The sequence below is a fragment of the Lates calcarifer genome, linkage group LG9 (genome assembly GCF_001640805.2).
Source record: "Lates calcarifer isolate ASB-BC8 linkage group LG9, TLL_Latcal_v3, whole genome shotgun sequence".
Taxonomy (NCBI): Eukaryota; Metazoa; Chordata; class Actinopteri; family Centropomidae; genus Lates; species Lates calcarifer.
In genome coordinates this window covers 9,615,789-9,638,560 of record NC_066841.1, presented here as the reverse complement: position 1 = coordinate 9,638,560, position 22,772 = coordinate 9,615,789, and the positions used below count along the sequence as shown (strand labels likewise).

The following is a 22,772-nucleotide window of genomic DNA, read 5'->3' as shown; positions in this document are numbered from 1 at the left end:
TTTAAAGAGTTAAGTCTCACACAAATTTGATTTTATTAACTGTAATGCAAATGTTTATGCGGTGAAGTTTTGGAAAACCTAAACCACTGCATAGAACCTGTTATTTAGAATGCTTCACATGCTCTAAATAAAGGTTTTATAAGTGTCTTCACAAAGACATTCAGACATGAAATGATACATGAAACATTACATTTCTGTGTGGCTGATGATTTAAATGATTTTTGTTCATGTAATATTTTATCAATTTAAGCTTAATTTACATCTCTGTGTGAAAAATGTCCTCAGGTCATGGGGACGTTCTTTTGTGGATTGATTTAAGCAACAGTGGGAATTTGTTTGAGAGATGAACATAAATAAAATCCACTGCTGAGGAGGGAGAGTTCTGCTAAAATCATGCCTTGTGACTGTCATGTGGTAGGAGTTGGTGCCAACAATAAAAAATGACACAGAATGAGAAAATGAGTTACAGAATGGGAGCTAAAAAAAAAAAAAAAAAAAAAAGTCAAAGGAGGTATAGAAATGTTTTCTGTTTGTTCATTAAAATCAATCAGGAAGTAACGTTAAGTGAAATGTTAAGTACAAATGGTAAACTAGTGGGTCCTGGGGTTCTCTAAGGTCAGGCTGTCACAAGCTTGTGCTAAGCAGCTGATGCTGGAGTAATGGACTGATTTACTACCTGGGAAAAATTATCATGGGGTAACTTTATGACAGTCTGGTTGCTCTGGGTGAAACTGCTGAGAATTAACACAAATAGCAACGGTAAATACAAAATATATACTTTTTGGCTGATGCTGCATCTCCCAGAAGGTTAAATTCCTAACTTAAGCTTGGCAAAATTAAAACTCAACATCTGTGAGAAAGATGAACTAAATAAAAGTAAACATCCTCTGTCACAGATCATAGTAATATAATCTATTTCAAATACCTCAGAGTCATAGTTTTCACCGCAGAGAGTGCATTAGACAAACCTCTGGCCTTAATGAGCAAAGACAAATTGGTTTTGCAGAGACTATTTTCACATATAATAAAAGTTAAAACAAATATTAATATAACACATGTAGCAACAGGTCAACAGAACAAATAAAAGATACAGTAAAAGGGAGGTAAGACTTGGGATGAAGACAGGACTAAGGAGGAGTATGAGGAAAGTTCTTTTCTACCACTTTGCTTCAAAAAGTTTGATAATGAGTGCCAATTTTTAAAACAAACAAACAAACAATTTCCTGTGCAGAAATGACACAATCTCTCAACATTTTGTGATATTTATAGCAGCACTCTAACATGATGCCAAATGCAGGTCACATACCTTAGTGTTGTACAAGAAGGTCAGCAAAGTAAATCTGCCAATTAATTGTTGTACAAGATCAAACAGACAACCAACAAATGAAATGTGATTAGATACAGTATGGAAAAACTGGGTGAAATGGGGATAAGACACAAGATTAAGATATCGTGTCATTTTGTCCTGCGGCATGTTGCACAGTGATGCATCCTGCTATGAAATCCAGGTGCCAGGATTGTGCCATGTGCCACTTATACTTAAATGGTAAGTATAAGTGAATCAGGAGCAGCTTTGAAAATATGTATTCAAGAAGTTTAGCAATCTTTACCCACATTCACTTACAGCACTAGCTCTAACAGGTTGCTATAATGTTTGGGAACCCTAATCAGAAGTAGTTCTGTCTTTACTTTTAGATTTTGGAAACGTCAAAAGAGTTTTGTCCATAGATGTAAGATTTAAGCTGGGGCCGGGCCAAACTCAGATTTGTCATCAGTATTGAGACATCCGATATCTAATAAGGACAAGGGACTGAGGGCATTTCTAAAAATGTAAGTAGTTCACAAACAACCATGGGCACAAATAGAAATTCTTGGCCCTATGATGACAGTTTTGAAACAATAAATATCTATAATCCCTGGCAAGTTTCACTGCTCTGTCTATTTCCAGGACTCCTGAATCATTCAGACATTTTTCAAAAAGAAAAAAGAGAAAATAAGAAGAAGGCCCTTGCCACTAACCTCTCTTGACCCTTTGCGTGTTGTTGACTAGCACTTGTATCCCTCTCCACTCACTTCTTTGAGAACCCTTCTGATCTGGTTTTCCTCACACCATTAACACCATATCTGGTGATTTCCCTGCATTCTCCTGTCCTCAGCTCCCCTCTCTTTACTCCCTTCAGTTCACTGCTTCTTGTGTCTTCTCCTCCACATTTATACCTGCCCTGTTATCCCCATATGGACCTTCTCCCCTTTCCTCTAGGCTTGTCTGTTTGCTCCCACCTGCTCCTTGGCGATAAACCGCCTGGTGAATCAAATGGATGAGCCTACAGGCAGCTGTTAGAAAATTCCACAAATCTGGCTCTCTTGGAAGAGTTTTACTATCTCATCTCTTCCTGTCTTCACCTCTATCTGTTGGCAAATCTGCCATTTGCCACTTTAAATCCAGTCCTCTGCTTCTGACCGACAGAGGCTCTATCCTCTCATCTCAGCACTGCTCCTCTGTTCACTCCGCAAAGAGAGTGATGACAGCCGAGGATCATCCTCCAGGCTACCCTCTGGTCACTGTCTCCTCCACTGACCCTTCTAACATGAGCTTAATGTCTCCCTCAACCCATCCTAAATGAAGTCCTAAAAAAAATTCCCATGAGCTGACTTAACTTCTGCCCTCTTTAACCCACTCCCATCTCTCCCTCCCGGACCATTGCTGCTGATCTGCTCTACTTCCTGACTGATATCATCAACCCCTCCCTGACATCTGGCTGTGAACCATCTGTCTTTGACTCACTTAGAGCCACTGTTCCTCACAAATCCGTCTCCTGACCCATCTGACACCTATTATAGATGGCGGCTACACCTTTCTTCCTCTCTCCTAGTTTTTGCTACATGTAGTTTTATCCATGCAGAAACTGGACTTACATCTAATGCAGGCATTGCTGTAGTCCCACAAATGATTTTGAAATAAAATACTGCAGAATACTGCACTGCTTAAATTTAAATCATGATAATTTCTCAATGTGCTAAAAATGCAACTGAACAGAGCCATTGGTCAGTGAGCAGCCAGTAAACAGAATTACCATTAAGTCTTTGAAGTGTAGCTAATATATCAGTGATTTATGCACAATATCCAATTTCAGAAACACTGTTAACAGTTTTTTTTGTTGTTCAAATGAAGTTTAAGAACTGACAATTTAAAATCTTATATTTTATAGCTACATTTTATTTCTCAGAAAAAGCTAAGCGTATACAGCCTTGCAGGTGGCTCTGTGACGTTGTACTTACACACAGCAGCACTTTGAGCTAAATGCTAATGGCAATGACAATGTTAATATGCTGATACTAAGCAGGTATGTTTATCGTATTTAAATCTTAGTTTGTTGCATGAACATGCATACATTTACTAAATAGCACTAAATACAAAGTACAGCTGAGGCTGATAGGAATGTCATTTGTTTTGCAGGTATTAGTCATAAACCAAAACACTGAACACCACAAATGTGAAACTTATGGTGGCACAAGGATCACAAAACTCATCATCTGGGTCCAAAATCAATGGCACTTCATTCAGTAGCTTTTGAGACATTTCAGTCATGACCAAAGTGATGGACAGATGAACAAGCTGATCACCTGACAGACTGACACTGCCATCCCTAAAGCCATAACACTTACATGAAAAAAAGATATCCAACATTCCACAGCAAAGCATCTTCTTGTAGTCATTTTCTGAGGATCAATACCTAATATCAACAGCCATGCAGATTTTAGGGTTACTGTTGCCTGTTGATTTATACCTACATGAGTGCTACAATCCCTGAAATATGAGCATCCCAGTAATATCTGTTGTGCTGAAATCATTTTGTTTTTATCCACAGCCAATTTGAAACCATCTCTGTGGGCTCTGTTGTCGTTTTGCTAGCCCTCCTCTTGTGCCAGGCGGATATGCCAGAAGACTGCAGGCCCTGCAGACAGTCTGGCCAGTGATCTACAGCCTTCCTCTGTGGGTATATATATAGTCAACCTAACTCCAGTCTTTGGCATTGCTCTATCAAGCCTCATCACACATGGCTTTTGTTCTCTTATGGGCCTCCTCTGAATCCAATGCTCCCAGGGAACAGTCAGCTCAAGACTGAACCTCTCTCTTGACATCATAAATAGCAGAATAATGTCTAGCCTAACAAGTTAACTGTAGTTGTTGTGCTACTATGAGGAGCAGCACTCTCTGCTGAAACCTGGATGTGCTGAAAACTGTGGCCAAGCTTACCAGACCTTTGGTACAGATAATGCTATGTCACTGTGCAGTAGTTACATTACTAGATAATGGAGGCTTGCAGTTTTGGTGGTTTGCTTTGTGCGACAGTATGACTTGTGGTTGGCAGCTGGTTTATGATGTGGGGCGTGTTGTCTTGTCTGTTTTCTTTCATTCTACAATTGAAAAGCACCCAACTTCCACAGGGTATATCATGTCTCCTCAGCCTCACTATCCCTCTGCTTTTAGTTCCATCTATTCTTTTGTCAAGCAAAGGGCGTAAAAAGCCCTGTCTTGGCACAGTGATTTTATGAACAGCTTGCTCTATATTGAACTGCAATATTTATCCAGCTCTTAGAATTGTGGAGGGACAATGTGTTATCTGTTCACATTTCCTAAATGCCAACTTCCCCTAATTGCCATAATTTGTGGCTTGTCTGTAGCAATTGCTGTATCTCCTAACACTTTGAGGTGTTTAGATGTTGGCAGAATAGCCTGCGGGTATTATTAGGGTGACTAAAAATATATTGACTTATGAAACTCCATGTGTCATTTGCTGTACTGCCTAATGTACACAAACATACACTGTATATCCCTTATTGACTGACTGCCAGGCACTGCACATCTGCTGTTCCAGGAGTGAACTGGTGTGTCACTTTTCCATGAGCGTGACCTTGATCGACAACGGTCCTCGAGTGAATCATTTTCATGACCGACTGACTGACTGACATATCGATGTGCGTGTGCATAAAATCAAATCACTGGCCTGCTCTTGTTATACTAATGCAGCTCAGGATAGAGTTCAGGCTGTGAAGCAGAAGTAGCTCTGTATCAATAACAGGTTTCCCAGTCAAAATGATGACACTTAGGTGTTGCCTTATTAGAAACTGTGCTGGTCATTGAGATGACCTGGCCAGGTTGAGGAACTTCTGACTCACCTCAGTACTCGCACACAGTACACATCCTCAGTACACATCCTCATTCTTCTGGATCCAACTCTACTACTGCTTTTTGTTTGGTTCATTTGGAAACAACTGAGTGGATGCACCACTCCGACCAAGTGACAGGATAATGCATTTAACCCATTAGAGCATATTTGAATTTTTTTTTTTTTCCATGCACTCATTGCAAACCACCTAATCTCTTTTGTTATATTAACAAAAAAGAAACACAGAATACTGATTCTTTCTCATTTTTTGAATGCTTTACTAAATATAACTATAATAGCACTGTATGAGAACTTGTATGAGCCAGTTTCACTATGACAGTGTTTCTTTAGAAGTCACAATATCACAGCCAGCAGCCATTTTAAAAGATAAGGCTATTGTTATTCTATTTTTTTCAACAATTCATGAAAAGACCAACACGAGCAATGTGTTAATTTCTCAAGAAAATTTCTGACATCCTCATTCTGTCTGTGACACTCAGATTCAAGCTCACTTCCTTCAGTTCCCACTGAAAATGTAAATGGTTCACAAATATGTAGTGTCACTTTTAAGATTGTTCAGTAAGTTTCGTAAAACAGCTGGAAACTGTAGTTTTTAGCTACTCAAACAGGAGGACCAGAGTAAAAATCCAGGTAAATACAATGATATTGTGACTCACTTCCTGATGAATGACTACCTCTTAATTTGATTAAATCCTAATTTTCATCCACGTCAAGACCACAGCTGCAACTATTTCCCAATTTATCTTCTATTTATCTCCATTTCCATGGTGACCCAAAATTTCATGACCCTACTTAAAGACATGATATTTTTCCAGCCTCTGTAAATCCTTTCGTTGTCATATGTTCCATTACTTCACAAAGATCACAAAGATACAATTTCAGAAGAGCAATCCACCTATAATTAATAGGCTTACTGGCTTCCAAATTCTGGGCAGTCTGCCCTTCTGCCATACTTTATTACACTCGTCTAAAAATGCCTCTAATGCTTTATCACTAACATGAACTAACCTAACCTTTTTGATCATTTTAGCCGTGATTTATCCTCTTCTAATAATAATAAAATATGCATTTATTACTGACTCCCACTCAAAACATTCTAAACTTTTTGCCCTTGGTACTTCCCATTCATTTCTTCTTTCATTTGACATGTTTGCAGGAGTATGGTAGGGCTTAAAAGAAAAAGAAAGAATAAAACTAATCTGATGCAGACATAACTTTCAATTTTAAACTCTCAGTTATGTAGTTTATATATACCCAAAAACCTTTAACATTTTGCTTCTTTCTCTCATTCATTTTAGTATATGGTAAGGTGGAGATTGAAAATACAATATTCTTTATCAAAAACCCCAATTTAGACTTCCATTGGAGATCTGCTGTGGTAAAATCTGAAAGGAGCTGACCACAAATTGAGTCTAAAAAAAATTGTTGGCAACTTTATTACACTACCAACTGTTTTTTCTTCATCAGTATTTATCTAACTGCAGGTCTGAGGTACCTAAATTGTGTATTTCCATTTTGTGGAACTGTAGTTACACCCATCCACTCTCTAAACTGTTTTTCCTGTTCAGAGTTGTGAGGAGCTGGAGTCTTTCCCAGCGCACATTAGGGAAAAGGCGGGGCACACCCTTGACTTAGTCACCACTTTCCTCTGCTGACCTCCTCTCTGAGTTACAGTCCCTTCTGTTAAGCACCTTAATTACCTTCACCTTCAGCAATTTTCACCTGTCCTCTCCCAACCACAGTCAAATTATCTGTATACTGATTTGCAGCTATCCCACCCACATCTCCACCACTCCCTACAGGTCAGAGATAGGTTCATGCTCAAAATTATACAATCCAGTTCAGCTCAGTTCAGTTCAGTTTTACAGTATTTAACTTTTGGGCATGCAGCTGAGTATATTTTTACTCAAATGCTACTTTTCAAGGTCATTAAGTCACCTGTAAATGGCTGACAGTCAATCTAGTTGACGCCTGTACTTTTCCTGCTATGACTGATGGCTGATAAAAACTAACAGCTGATAGCTAAGAGTATAAACACATAACAAGACCACAGTGCATATACTTTCAATTCTCAGTTTATCATCTAGCTCTGGTGTAATTTTGTGCTCAAATGGTGCATGTTCCTAAATAGTGTTGTGTTTAATCAAAATGCCACACATTAATTGATATATGGCAAACTTGTGGGTTAGGCAGGGGTACTGATTACAGCTGCTGACTGGATTCTTGGGTTCTGGCAATTTTTGAATTAAGCTGCCATAGAAAGTTTGCTGTTTCCACTGAAGGGCACTTGATGGTGACCAAAAAGCTTAATGTAGCCTCCAGTGAAGACTGCAAAAGGACATTGAGTAGTATAAAGCAGGACGTGTGTCTGCAATGGAATACGTCTTAATTGCGGTGGTACTATTAGCCCCGTAAAAAAGTCTTTCTTCCACCACAAGAAGATACATTTGTCAAAGTAGTTGCTAAGTTTGTGTGCGTGTCTAATGAGAATACTTCCAACGACGTTAAACTGTAAAGCTCACCTTTCTGTAGCTATGTCCAGATAGGCTAACAGCAGGTAACACACCTGGTTTCACTCCTTCCTTCGTGGCTCAGGCTGCTGGAAGCTGGAAAACAGACAGGTTTTCTCTAGCATTAGCATCCTCTAACATGACATTTCTTGACGCCATGTTTTGTTCACCTTTTAGCAGTGTTGACTTCTTCATACTCGCTTGAAATAGATTTTTTTAGCACTTAAACGGGAGCAAGAAGAAAAAAATCCCAGAACTTTTAACTGGACTTACTAGACACTTTGGGTACTAATTAGCTGATTAATTACAGCTGTGCATGTACAAACTCGTTAGCCTAGCCTAGCAACATCAGAGCTACACTCTCTTAAAGTACCAGTCTCATCCGCTCCACCTGTTTTGAAAAGGAGCGTGTTGTCAAATAAATACGCCATTTATTAAAGGCAGAATGGAAATGTTATTTAATTTTAAGGCCCAAAATATATGATTGTATCACTGTATTTGTACAAATAGGTTACCTACATATTAAATGTTTAACACCCACCATTAAATAGAAATGTGACACAAGGTGTCCTGCAGTAAAAAGTATTTATGTTATTGGGGTGTGGTATAGGCTTTATTCAGTGGTTAGTGATTTAATTTTTCTGATACTGAGTTGTTGCCAAATAGTACATAAGGTGAAAATCAGCCTTACCATTTAATAATGTTTTGCATTTCATGAAATTAAGCAATATTAAATAGAAATACAGACTCCATCTAAGAGTGTTTTTTTTTTTTTTTGTAAAAACTCTCAATTTATTCTCCCTCACGTCACAGTGATGCATCATTTTTGCAGAGCTGTACTACTGTGCCACCTTGTGGCTAACATAGCCACAAACGTCTCTCGTATAGTTAAAGTAAAACAGAAATAGTGAGTGTAAGGCCACAGTAAGTTACACTAAGTATTTTATTTTTTGATGCAATGCCATGTATGATCTTCTCCAGATTTTTGTCAGACCTCACTGTTAAGACTTGTGGACTACAATACTCAATACCTTCATACCTTCAGTTGTGCAATGGAGTCCTACAAGTTAAACTGCTGTGATTTTGCACACTTAAGACACAAGGCTCTTAATATACAATTAATTTACTTTGTTCCCAAAGCAGTCAGATTCATACCTGTTTTCACAGCAGACAGTTTTACATGGCACTGCAGGGAAAACACAGGTGGAACCAACAATATAATAATTAACAATGTTACTGGTTACACCTGTGTTCAGTGTCAATTTACATTTTTCTCACTAATCATGTGACCCTGCAATGGGCCCCGCCTCCACCTCCTTTTCTGTTACCCTAACTGTTGAAGAAGAGTAGCTATTAGTTGATGAGGGATCTGAGGCTCAGAAGATGCTACTGGGAGTTTTGGGGGTCTTACATAGTGGAGAGCTTCACCTCCAATCACTGCTGCGGGCCTGTGTGCAAGTTCCAGCTGATCGCCCTAAAGCGCTTCCTTCACCCGGGTCTACTACCCTATATGACATCAACCACTCCCTGGGTGAAAACCTCTGTCTTTGTCATAACTTGTGGTTACAATGCTCCTCTGTTACAGAATATGGAACCATGCCCAGAGATGGTGTTGTGAATACAACTTGAACTTCTGCTCATTAATTATTCTGGCCTACAAGTGAATTTTGCCGCATCCTTCTCTACTGTTCATTGACTGCACAATAGTTAGCCTAAGTCCAATAATTTAGTCAATCTATTGATAACTATCTGCCACTGTGAAAGTGAGTTTTCTTAGTTAAGCACGTGAACTACAAGATTTATAGGTAGTTACTTCTTCAGCCTCACTCTTTAGTATCATTATATGATTAACTATATTAATCCATTGTGTATGAGTTAAAAAGCAGTCAGATCAACACTAAATCAAAAACTAAATGACAGAGTGTTACAAGAAAGTTTTTTATGAACATACAGAAATAAAAATTTGAGATTATTTATGTATTTTGGATTGAAGAAGCACAGCTGAACAAAAAATATTAAATGTCCATGTTGCCCTCCATAGAAGAAATGCACTCAAAGTAGAGACAGTTAATGGATATATTAGGTTTTGCTGTCATTTTTGTAGCTATATAACAATGATTGATTGAAATTTAGTACTGTAATATCGTATTTGTGACTAGTGTATGTGGATTTCAAACGCCATAACAATGACGGCTTATCACCAGAGGTGTCACTAATATCAAGAGGAACATAAATTTTAAATATTTTCACTCTCCTTGAAATAACCATTTAATGTTCTGCTGCACTTTCAGGCTGAGTCCTGCTCCTTTGTGTTTTTCCATTGATTGACGTTGGCATATTTCTATTAACTTTCCAAAATAAAAAATCACAATCAATCAATCAATCACAAGCTACCGATGTTACTGGAAAATTAAATAAACTCAGATGGTGCAAAAACAATAATGTGGCAGCTTTATGTCCTTTTATGTTATTTTTTTAAACTAAAACACAGACAAAGCACAATGTGAAGCACTAACTTGTGGTCCCTAAGTCACAAGATAAATATTGTCTATAAGTCTGTCTTCTGAGGGCTGGCCAGTGGATTTGTTTCCCTGGTTCAGTTCATGGGCCCCTCTGCCAGAGTGCCCTGAATCCTACATATTTGTAGATAGAGAAAGAAGCTGAAGATACAACTGTGTCTGTGTTGACCACAGGACACTCAATAGCTGCTCTGTTTGCCAAGACAACGACAGTATTTTCCCACACTTTTATATAGACTACTATGTATGGGATGAATGGACTCCTACAGGAGATCAATTTCTTGCACTAATCAGCAGTGTTTGTTTGTGGTCTCGCTGCCCTGGGATGTGATTGGCCCTGTGGCATTTTAAACACCAGCAGACACCATAGGAGAAAACAGGAGTAGACTGGACCACATGAGGTCGAACATGTTTGAGAAAATGTTGACCTGTCTGGAGCTACAGAGTTAAAGAAGGCCAAAGTCTCCTCTTGGGTTTAATATCAGGACTGAAATCAGTGGGTGTGACCGAGCCTTAATCCCCACAGAGTGCTGGCCTCATTCCAGTGATTGATTCTCATTCAAGTGAATATTGATTGTCCCCATTTAGACATTTCAAGCAGCCATTTGTAACAGTACCAGTCTGGTAACTCCCTCATCTCACTCCCTTACATGTCTACCACCATCCAAGCTGTTCCGTTTCTGTAGAGTGCCAGGGTGGTAGTAGTCATTGCAGTGGTTTAGTGATTGTTCTGGCTCCCTTTTCCATCTCCATAGATTATGTTCTTGCAGTTAAATTTGGAAAAGCATATTTACTGTGTTTAATTAGATGGCTCTCCTCTGGTTTGACAAGAACTATTAAACATCTTAATTCCTTTTTTCTTTTTTCTTTTCTTTCTTTTTTTTTTTTTGGATTCCCATATCCCCATATATTTGACTGGAATCTGAACTGCTACTATATGAATATGCAATCATAAATCATTCATCAATTTATGGCTGTTAGAATCTCTGATAATTACAATGATTTAAAAATTGCATATAAATACAACCCATGATATTTTAATCCAATCATAACTCTTCATGTTTATAAGAAAATATGATTTCATCTTTCTGCCATATCATAAATCATATTACCAATAATTCCCTTCTGCTTTGTTGCCTAGCTCCTCGTTTGCTCTTTCCCCACTGCTTCAGCAGTGACAGAGTGTTATAACCTTGGACATGGATGTCAGCATTGCAACAGTAGATAAAGCTGCAAGCAGCAGTTCACTGGGTCGGCGCAAACACTGGGGGCATAGGTGGTGAGAAATGACGCAACTGTTGGTGGCAGGTACTTTGGTTTGTGAAATCTGGTGGCTGGAATAGCAGGTTTACACCTAGACCTGCTATTAATTAACAGGCAAGAACACATACTGTACACTGAGTTGTTATCACTGTAGGTACACCTAATTCAATTCAGTACAACAGCCTTCAATAAACCAATCACTACTTATTGAGTTCAAATTAGACAGTAGTGTTTTTTGGCCTTGGTTGCCCAAGGCCATTTAATACCAAGATTCAATTACATAATTACTGTCTTAATTACTGTAGGTTATAATTAGGGTGTCTGATCTTATTAAAAAGGCACTTAACACTTACGGACATTTTTGCTTTGCCTATGTATAATCAGCTACTATGGGTGTTTAATCTTAAATGACTCTAATCTGTGATTATGTGTTTTATTACAGGAGATGTGTGTCTCATGTGGCCCCACAGTGAACGTTTGCCATGTCTATCATTATATTAACTAATATACAACCTACATAAACTCCATATGCACAAGTAGAAACTAAAATATTGATAATCACTCTCAAATCACAGAAAGTGGTGCTGCACTTTCACAGTTTTATTCTTACTTTCTCTCTGCTCATCCTCATGCTAACTAAAAGATGCATCTGGCCAGCCACACCTATAGTCACGTACACTGTTTCACTGGTGTTTTCTTGCACAGATATTACTTAAGGCCCTGCACACGCACACTGATGTTTTTAATGTCTCTGTTTAAACCTCTAGTCAGGTTGGATTTGGGAATTAAGTGGGAGAGAGAGAGGGGAAAGTGAGGGAGCTGTCAATCAGGCACAATCTGTCTATGCAGTCTTTAGAAGAGGCCTAATCATGCAGTATAAGTGAAAACACCTGTGTATGTGTGTGTGTGTGTGTGTGGACTATGTAAGGGCTTTAACATTATTGTATGGTTTGTCTTTCAGAGGTGATGTAAAAATGTTTGTAAAGTAAATGTGAGGGATAAAACATACACCCTTAAATATCCATACTTCATCTGTATGAGCCCATAGTCGCTTGGCTCATCAATTTGTTTCACTGTCATATAGAGACACCTAGTGGCTGCTGGTAGTACTTTCTTTTCACTTGCACAGACTGTAATGTTCAATCAATCAATCAATCGATCTATCGATCAATCAATCAATACGTTTAAGTGAAGGGGAAATAACATGATTGTAGAAACTGAGGATGACCATTTAAAGTTATACATACAAGTTTCTATTATTCAAAACTATTCTTATCTAGCTCAAGGTCTCAACTTCATTACAGATGCAGAACTAGAGAAGGAACTCTGTTACATTTATTCTGGAATTGTCCAGTGCTAGATTTATTTTGGTGACATATTTTCAATCTGTTTTCCACTGTATCTAAACCAACTATCCCTCCCTACAGGTTATTTCTGGATGCTCAGAGGAAACTCTATCACTTCTCTCTCATATACAGTCTGCACTGATGATGGGAACACAGCCAGCCAAAAAACAGATTTGAAAAAACTGGAGGACAGCAAGTTCACCTTGTGTCCAAAGATGGGTACCAGAGCTTATTTTCTTTATATGTTTGGAAAAAGTTGGTTTAAACAACTCAAAATGTCTGTCCACGTGAGAAAGATCTTGCACAGCTCTTCTGCGGTAACTGTGACTAAATAATTAGATGAGTTATGTTTATTTCTGTTAAAAATATTTTGATTTTACATTTGTATTGAATGTGCCCCTGTGTTTCAATGTTTGCTGGTGAGGCTCATATATAAGCTATTTTTTAAAAACCAGATAGTCATCTGCTATTTCTCAGTCAGTGTTACAGCCCACCCCCAAACTCCAGCCTTTTGACTAATAATTAACACTTAAGTGTATTAAGGATGTTTAGTGTTCACTGTGGGTGGGGTTAAGGGCTCTTTATTTGTCATAGACTTACAGTAAATGTTGAAATATTTCCTTGTTGGTAGGATTTACTTGTAGATCAAAACTGAAGGCCTCACTTTGACTCAAAGTTAGATATTTTCATATAATTAATAATCAGATTTTTTTAACATAAATTACCAAAACTGTTCTCGGACACTAATAAGATATCTTATCATCAACTGTTCTTATCAGTTAGTCCTGTTTTACTCAGTGACAGAGGTGTCAAAGTCAGTGTGAGGGGCCAATAACAGGGCAAATGAGGACTTGTGAGAAGAGTTTTTATAGGTTAACAAATAGTAACCTAGTCTTACTTCTATCAGCTATACAGGGGTTGATGAGCAGTATTTAAAAAGTATCTTAACTGTTACTTGTAAAAGAAATGTTTGATAGACCATTTCCTTTTTCTAATTTACTGTTTTAGTTGCATTATTTCTGTGTTATATCTGTCATCATATGCATTTGAATTGAATTGAATTAAACTGCACTATTGATGGAGTTTACTTGTGGGTTCTTTGTTTTAAAGGAACACTTGTTTCTTTACTTGAGGCATTTCCTTGTGGGTTGATGATTAACAATGTTATTTATTAAAAGGTTACACATTTTTACACATTTAATTTTCACATCCACAGTCATGTATCTGGCAAGTTTTACCTGCACATCCAGATAACCAAACACAATATCTGGTCATTTATTAGGTAAATACATTCTCTCCCTCCACCCCATCTTTCCCACACCCACTCACCCACTCACTCACTCACACACACACACACACACTACCCACATATATAAGTCTGTGCAGGTGGTTCAGTCAAAGAGGAACGACTCCAGCAAACACACTCCTGTTCTCTGGTCACCCTCTCAGCAAAATGCCTCAAGAATATTATGGATTCTCCTTTAGGAACAATGCAAGAAGCAACAATGCCACTGTGGCCCTTAACAATGCAGCTGATATCTCTGTTATTGTGATTTACTTTGTGGTTGTTTTAGCTGTCGGAGTATGGGTGAGTCATCCAGTATTTTATATGACCATTCTTCAAATCCTTTCTTCCCTGTGAATAGTTAACTCCTCACCAGTTTTACAGTTTTGGAGAGTTGTAGCTTATTTTATCAGTCTACAAAATTAAAAGACATTCTGTATGTACTGGGCTACAGTGGAAAATGTTATACTAATTTTAAATGTTGGAGAAGACAAAAAAATATTATTATTCATAGGATGATGAAATGAAAATGCATCTCACTTTTAGCAACAAAGGTATAGTTATTAACACCTTTACAGCAGTGCCTTGGAGTAAGTGAGACATATGGGGATTGGACTGATGTTGTGCAATCACAGCATCTTACCTAACAACATTGTTCACAATTGTTGTATTGCAGATCAGGGGATTTTTACTCCTCTGAATGCACATATTTAGTTAGATTTGATTCACTTTTTAGCAGTGATGCAATTTTTTTTTCCTGTTGTGCTCTTTCACTCTTGTGATCGCTGTAACAGCAGCAGCATTTTAAATAAAATGTAATCATTAACAAATATGCAGTGAGTGTTGAAACAGAGTGCAACTGTCTGCTGCTGTTTTCCCACCAGTGCATTTATTGATTCTTGAAAATGTCCCCTTCTCCTGTTGCAGGCTATGGTTCGCACCAACCGATCCACTGTTGGTGGTTTTTTCCTTGCAGGAAGGAGTATGGTGTGGTGGCCGGTGGGTAATTTCATTTGCAGAACAAGAGAAAGAATCACTTCCATGATTGCTGAGATTAAGCTCAGAAAAGTTCCTGTCTACATTAATCAGCCACTTATAATGGCTGCAGAGACACATATTGACTGTGCTAGTTGGTAGTATAAAATATTATTCAGCATTATTATGAAAGCACATTGTAACATCAGGTTTTAGAGTAATTAGGTGTGTAAATCATCTACTGCTTTTTATTACCCTGCTATGTGGCATAAAAGTGTTTTTTTTTTTCTAATGCACACTTTCTATTCTATTATTGTTTGTTATCAAATGCACTCCAAAAACCTGTCAAAATTTGGAAATTTTGCACATGCATCACTGACAGATTTGTGCACTCCACAGATCGGAGCATCACTCTTTGCCAGCAACATTGGCAGTGGCCACTTTGTAGGAATTGCTGGTACTGCCGCGGCTGCAGGGATAGCCATTGGTGGATTTGAATGGAATGTGAGTAATTGTGTCTGGTCTGCCAATTACACCGTTATCACTTCTTACACAAATTTATTTCTAACCCTTGACACAGATGTTATCAGTTATTTCTGTCAGGTGAGATGATAAGTCTGGAGATTTTCATCAGTTTCACCCCATGAGGATTAAAGGAATCAGAACTACAACAAAAGTCAAGTTTATCTTTATAGGAGCATTTTGAGCTAATGGTGGCCTTGATTATTTATTGTTTGTGTCCTTGTGTGTGTGTGTGTGTGTGTGTGTGTTTTCTAGGCTCTTATTGTGGTCGTCATTCTGGGATGGGTCTTCGTGCCTATCTACATCAAAGCTGGGGTAAACAGAGAACCTATACTCTTTACACTTATACATATTTATTTCCCCAATCCTAATGTCTATTCATAACTATTGGCAACTTATCTTAATTTGTAATTTTGGCTGTGAAAAAAGAGGAGTTGGAAGTTATAAAAACAACAACATCAAGTAAAAATGATTTGTGGGTGTGTTTAGGTGGTCACCATGCCCGAGTACCTGAAGAAGAGGTTTGGAGGACAGCGTATTCGCATCTATCTCTCCGTGCTGTCCCTCTTCTTGTATGTGTTCACCAAGATCTCGGTAAGTCACCGTAACACCACATTGTAACCACAAGTCAAGTCCCTATCATCTCTCACATGCTATATTTTTAATATTATATTATCAATGTGTTTTCTCCTCTTCGCTCCACTCAGGCAGACATGTTCTCTGGTGCCATATTTATCAACCAGGCTCTTGGATTGAATATCTATCTCGCTGTTATCATGCTACTACTGATTACCGCGTTGTACACCGTCACAGGTTTGTCCACTTAGGATGCATCTATTTCCTTGTTTCCACTGAACTCACAGATTGACATTTTAACTCATAAACTGAAGACGATGGAAGCTCTTATCTACTTAATGAATGGGATCGTGGATGGGGGTAAAGGTTAAGGGCATATACAGGGATGTAGACACACATGTACAATCTGTCCTCTTAGCTAGTTTATCTGTGGTGTCTTATAGTGGTTAACTATCCATGGACAGTGATAAGCAGGAACTGTCCCTCTGTTGCTGTTCTGTAATAATGCATCCACACTTGAACTTTAGCTTTACATAATAAGGGAGTTACATAACACCACTTAACCCTGAATGTCTAATTTGGTGAAATGAATTGGATCATCTACAAAAATTCTCTCTAATATGTTCAATGATACATAATAGATGTAGCAATAAAATGTTGATAACCTCACATATTGTATCTCAGGTGGACTGGCTGCAGTGATCTACACAGACACCTTACAGACCATCATCATGATTGTGGGATCATTCATCCTCATGGGCTTTGGTAATATGGTATTTTCCTCTTTTTTGCTCTTTTTATCAGTTATTATGACAGAACAAATCCTGTCTGTGAGAGTAAAAATATGTGTTTTCAGCTTTCAATGAGGTGGGAGGCTATGAAAGCTTCCAGGAGCGCTACATGGAGGCCATCCCTTCCATCACAGCTGGCATCAGTCCAAGCTGCTACGAGCCCCGGGCTGACTCCTTCCATATTTTTAGGGATGCAATTACAGGAGACCTGCCGTGGCCTGGCCTGGTGTTTGGGCTCACCATTCAGGCCACATGGTACTGGTGCACTGATCAGGTGAGCCAAGAAAATGGGTGGTGCTTTGATAGTGAGCGAACTATACTTGTGCTGACTCAGTGGCACTCATGACTAAACACTAGCAACAATTCACAGTCATAAACATGCACGCACAGAGACTCATTCAATTGATTCCGGCACATTTGCACACACATTTATGCACCTTTTATCTCACCTGTTGTTGCCAGACAGCATCAAGCAGCCTCAGTTTACTTGCTTTTAGTTAGGCCTTAATGCACTCCCAGAAACTGAGATAAGATTTACAGACAGACTAACACTGGACCTCAGTGAAGAAGTAGATGCCAAATCAAATGTTGACATCCAGCACACACATGAACACATTATGGTCAGCTTCCCTTTATCCCTGCTCCGTTAGCAGAATGGAATACTTATCAGCAAGCATGTCGGATTGGTTTCTTTGGCTTAAGTGTTGTATTTACTCTGCAAATATTTTGAGTTGAAACTGAAAGGGAGAGAAGAGTTTGGAGTCCATTTCAACCATGTTTCTGTCCATTTACCCATTCCATTTACTAGTGATCGTATCACAGCTCTACTGATCTTTTCCCACTGTTGATGTACTGTAGGTGATTGTGCAGCGTTGCCTCTCAGCCAAGAGTTTATCTCACGTTAAGGCAGGCTGTATCTTATGCGGCTACCTAAAGCTGCTGCCTATGTTCCTGATGGTTTTCCCTGGGATGATCAGCAGGATCCTCTACCCTGGTGAGTGTGTTGTGGTTTTTTGAAGCTCATTATTTAAGATCACTGGACTGAAAGTACTACTGCAGCTCATGTATATCTTACTACATAGATAATGGGGAATTGAAACATTTCTGACTAACCTGATGATTTTATTCATTTTGTTATAGATGTGGTAGCGTGTGTGGACCCGGAAGAATGTCAAAAATACTGTGAGGCTAGCGTGGGCTGCAGCAACATTGCTTATCCCAAACTAGTGGTGGATCTCATGCCCAATGGTAGGTGGCTGGAGACATTTGTCTGATGAGCTTCGAGTGCAAGCTGCTACCTTTTTCTTCATATTATCCTCTGTAATCCATTTCAGGTCTACGAGGTCTTATGCTGTCTGTGATGTTGGCCTCTCTGATGAGCTCACTCACCTCCATCTTCAACAGTGCCAGTACTCTCTTTACAATGGATATCTACACTAAGATTCGCCGCTCCGCCAGTGAAAAGGAACTCATGATTGCGGGCAGGTAAGTCATGTTTGGTGTTGTGTTCAGTTTTAAATTCCAATTCCAGTTAAAATTCCTAAACCGCTACTATTTCCACATGTGTGTGTTTGACTGTGTATAGAGTGTTTATCGTGGTTCTGATTGGTGTGAGCATAGCATGGATCCCTGTGGTGCAGTCAGCCCAGAGTGGTCAGCTCTTTGACTACATCCAGTCCATCACCAGCTACCTTGCACCACCCGTTGCAGCAGTCTTCATGCTCGCCATCTTCTGCAAACGTGTCAATGAGACAGTGAGTTTCCACTTGTCATCTCTTTATCCACACATTTCAGCTTGAAGTGAAATCTGCTTTCTGTTCAGTATTTGTATGAGTCCACAGCCAAGCTGGTGAAATCAAACTGGTTTCAGCCTGTCTCCTAAGCATTACATCTTTCCTGTAGTCTGACGTTAGCTGGCAGACAATAAGTTTCTATGTAGACAATAAATACCTAAACTCTATGAAATTAGCTACTCTCTTCCATGTGTTAGCAAGAAATGATACATAACAGTATCAGAAAAAGTTAATTACACAAAGAGATATTCTGCAAGAATTGGACACACAAAGGACACACAGTATTTGGGTATTTTCATACATGAAAATGACACAGGATTGGTGAGAAATGTGAAAGTTCCACCACAGAGGTATAAACCAGAGTATTGGACAAATTGAAAAATCCATCCAGTAGTTGTCAGCATCAAGGTGGCGCAAGAACAAAAAGCAGAGGCATCACCAAAGTAAGTAGGATACATCGTCTGGGACACACTAATGTTTAAATCAAAATTCACAGCAAGCCAAAATCATGGAATGACCAACACACACTGACACTCCTAGAACGATGGTGCTAGCACTAAAAACAAAGAAGCAAACTTTTATGTGTGATCCAATGTAGTCTGTTATGAAAAGCGTAATTACTGGTTAAGGGTCATCGGTAACAGCTTTCCTTTTATTGCTTCCTCTGACCTCTTGTCTTCTGGTATCTTGTGACAATAAAGCAGTTGAATAATATAGGTATATGTTACATGGTCTGAAAACAACAGGCTAGGGTCAAAAGACTTTTAAAATGAGGTGTGAACGTGTCGTAATCTGACAAACTCATTCATGCTGTAGCCATTACTGCTTCAGCTAATTTCTAGTGCTCTGGAGCCAGCAGCTGGTTAGCTTAGCATGGAAGACTGTACATACACAGGGGAAAACAGGTAGTTGACTGTGTCCACAAGTAACAAAATCTTCCCCTTTATCAATTCTCTCATCTAACTCTTGGAAAGAAAGCAAATACACATATTTCAAACCTGTCCTTTAAATACCAGACTATAGTCATGTTTTATACACTGGATAGAGTCATTGTCTTAAAGCAAGTGTTTGTGTCCACACCTCTTTCTTTCCTCAGGGTGCATTTTATGGCCTCATCATTGGCCTGTTTATCGGCCTGTCCAGGATGATAGCTGAGTTCGCTTACGGGACGGGCAGCTGTGTTAAGCCCAGCAACTGTCCCACCATCATATGTGGGGTCCACTACCTCTACTTCTCCATGATCCTGTTTGCTGTATCCAGCATCATCATCATGGGAGTCTCTCTCATGACCAAACCCATCGATGACAAGCATGTACGTGACTGCTGTGAGATAAGCATAGATTAATAATTAATTTCATGACAAACATTATAAAAATTTAGCTTCAATCCGTGTTATTGTGTTGTCTGTCTAGTTGTATCGGCTTTGCTGGAGCCTGAGGAACCGTACGGAGGAGAGGGTGGACCTTGAACAGGATGACTGGGTTGATAACAATGAATCAGAAAATATGGACATAGAAGGTAATCAGCAGACCAGTCCAGTATAAACACAGATAGATGCATTAAAGTCTATTGCACACACATGCAAGCAGATTTTCCTCATTGTTTTTGTCTCTTCCATCACAGAACCCGAGGAGGAGGCTGGCTTATGCAAGAAGGCGGTGATGTGCTTCTGTGGCCTGGAGCAGAAAAAAGCCCCCAAGCTGAGTCCAGAGGAGCAGGCAGAGCTGCAGAAAAAGCTCACAGACACCTCGGAGGTGCCACTATGGAGGAACATTGTCAACGTCAATGCCATCATACTCCTGTGTGTGGCTGTTTTCTGCCACGGTTTTTTCGGTTAAAGAAACTCGACTGACTCCAGTTGCTCAGGGATGCTGTAATTTATATTTAAGTGACAGGATTTTACATAAATGTAATTAATGACCCAACAAACTGTAGCCACAACCCTCATATAATAATGCACTTGCAGACCTTTTTATACTCTATCATAATTACTTTATATATGTTGTATATGGCTGCTGAACACTGCCCAAACATAAAATATATTTTTGCTAACTATGCACGTGTGTAAAACTCTGAAAGCAACCCAGGAAATCATACTATAATACAGTATATTAACATGTTTTGCAATTAAACACATGTTAAAATTATGCATAAATATTCATGCATTAGAACTCCACACATGGATCTGACACACTGCACAACTATAGATCTTGTAGTTTTAACTATAAGTATTCTGCCTTGTGTGCCTTGTCTGTACTGCTGTTTAAGTGAGTGTAAGCACAATAAGAGGAAGCAAGGGTGGCTATTTAAAACAGCTCATGAATGAAGCTGCCTTCACCTAAAAAGACTGCAGCAGCACTGTTTGAAGTAATGAAAATTATTGTTTAATTTGTGGTAACAGCCACAAGTCCTCAATGAAATGATTAAAAAGGTTTTAGCATTAGCAGTAATTAATGTAAAATTTGATTATGATGAGAAAATATATATTGTCTTATAGACTTTCTAGTTTACATGTACGTGACGTGAAAGTGATATGACCCAGGCTCATTTTTGCTGCCTTAAATAATGAAAAAGAAGAAATCATGTGATAAACAAAATGCTAGTAACTTACCTGCAACACATAATAAACGTTTCTGTGTACAAGGTAGAAGATTTTTAAATTTCCGATAATTACTGTATTTGCTACCTCATTCTACCTAAGCCTTGTTTTTCTCTTTATGTGTGTTCAAGGTCCATGAGGGCTGTCACTTCTTAAATCTATGCACCTTACTGTTTGTTGTTTTAGGTGTTAATGAATAAAAAACATGTCAGGGAAGAAGTGTTCTGAATTCCTCAGTCACTGTCAGTCACACTCTCTTTACTTCCCTCTGGTGGTTCACTGTTGTCCCTGCTAAAAATGTGAAACACTGGTTTGCTGTTTATTTTGCTCCATGTTAAGTTAGTGGTAAAATCTGCTCATACTGAGGTAGATTATACCATCTTTTATGTACTTGGTAAATAAATGCAGGAAGACAAACACACATGATCACCTTTTAATTTACCACAAGACTTGTGAGGCATTCCCATTAAGATACATTTATTATCTCTTATCACCAACTCTGTGGTTAATGTGCACTGAGTGAATAGCACTAAGTCTTGAATACGTGCACCACTGTTTAATGATTTATGATTTCTGCCTTGGACTAAAAGGCTTTGTTCTTTAAAGTTTGTCTCTTTTATTCCCAACTTATTCTCCACCGGCTGCATATCATCTTATATATCTGAGTCATACGTCTGGCAATGATCTTGCTGACCAGCGTTGTGACTAAGTGTAACAAGCCACAGTCAAAAGTCAACATGAGGCTTGTCTCGCTTTTGACAGTCAGAGGACACATTTTTGTTTTTAGTGCTGCATCCCATCTGTCAGCCACATTTACCTAGGATGATGAGTAATGAGGAGACCAGACATGTTTTGAATTTCTTGAAAATTGCAAACAAAGGCTGAATAGTCTGTGACAGACTAGTGAATTAAAGTTTGAAGAAGAAAGGTTTTAAGTATTCACAACCTATAAATAATGACAAAGTCATTTAATGTTTTGTTTTGAATATGCCTTTTAATGTCTTTTTCCCATGCACTGTATATTGTCTGTAAGGTTTTTGACCTGGCGGGCTGATAGCAAAGAGGTCTGTCTACTTGATCCAGTTTGTGAAGGAGGTTATGTATTGCTCCACAGTAGCTGTTTGAGGTGATATATTCTGAAGTATGGTCTCCAAAATAAAGTGGCACGGTGTTGCAGCGATTAGCACTGTGGCTTCACAGTGAGGGGGCATTCTGTGTGGAGTTTGCATGTTCACCCCGTTAAATACAGGCAAGGACTCAGAGCAAGGTAAGATGGCCTCCTACTGGCACAAGAGTCTCATTACAAAGGACAAGATACAACATTAACATGCAGACCTCTGCACAAGACAATTTGACCCCTCTTACAGTAAAAACTACTTGGGCCACATTTGGTCGGTTTGT

The 22,772-nt window shown here is 38.8% G+C and overlaps 1 protein-coding gene and 1 long non-coding RNA gene across 2 annotated transcripts in view; one reads left to right on the top strand and one right to left on the bottom strand.

Moving 5' to 3' along the window:
• The window catches only part of LOC108879283 (uncharacterized), a 39,459-nt gene extending 31,561 nt beyond the window's left edge, over nt 1–7,898 (bottom strand). Inside the window, exon 1 of the long non-coding RNA XR_001960318.2 lies at nt 7,715–7,898. This is a non-coding gene — a long non-coding RNA (uncharacterized LOC108879283). The remainder of the gene's footprint in view (nt 1–7,714) is intronic.
• A 6,320-nt stretch (nt 7,899–14,218) lies between these two features.
• On the top strand, nt 14,219–21,804 carry slc5a1 (solute carrier family 5 member 1). Its single transcript, XM_018670532.2, has 15 exons — nt 14,219–14,418; nt 15,043–15,114; nt 15,490–15,594; nt 15,868–15,927; nt 16,102–16,206; nt 16,320–16,425; nt 16,873–16,953; nt 17,045–17,253; nt 17,838–17,973; nt 18,120–18,227; nt 18,314–18,464; nt 18,565–18,733; nt 19,869–20,084; nt 20,185–20,290; nt 20,396–21,804. The coding sequence occupies exons 1-15, from the start codon at nt 14,284–14,286 to the stop codon at nt 20,608–20,610; spliced, it is 1,974 nt and encodes a 657-aa protein (XP_018526048.1). The 5' UTR covers nt 14,219–14,283; the 3' UTR covers nt 20,611–21,804.
• The last annotated feature ends 968 nt before the right edge of the window (nt 21,805–22,772 follow it).

Excerpts from the sequence above, each read along its gene's own strand:
- slc5a1 (XM_018670532.2), top strand. The coding sequence starts at position 14,284 with ATGCCTCAAGAATATTATGGATTCTCCTTTAGGAACAATGCAAGAAGC. Across the intron at positions 16,426-16,872 it reads CGCGTTGTACACCGTCACAG|GTGGACTGGCTGCAGTGATC; the intron begins GTTTGTCCACTT and ends ATTGTATCTCAG. Across the intron at positions 17,974-18,119 it reads CAGCAGGATCCTCTACCCTG|ATGTGGTAGCGTGTGTGGAC; the intron begins GTGAGTGTGTTG and ends ATTTTGTTATAG.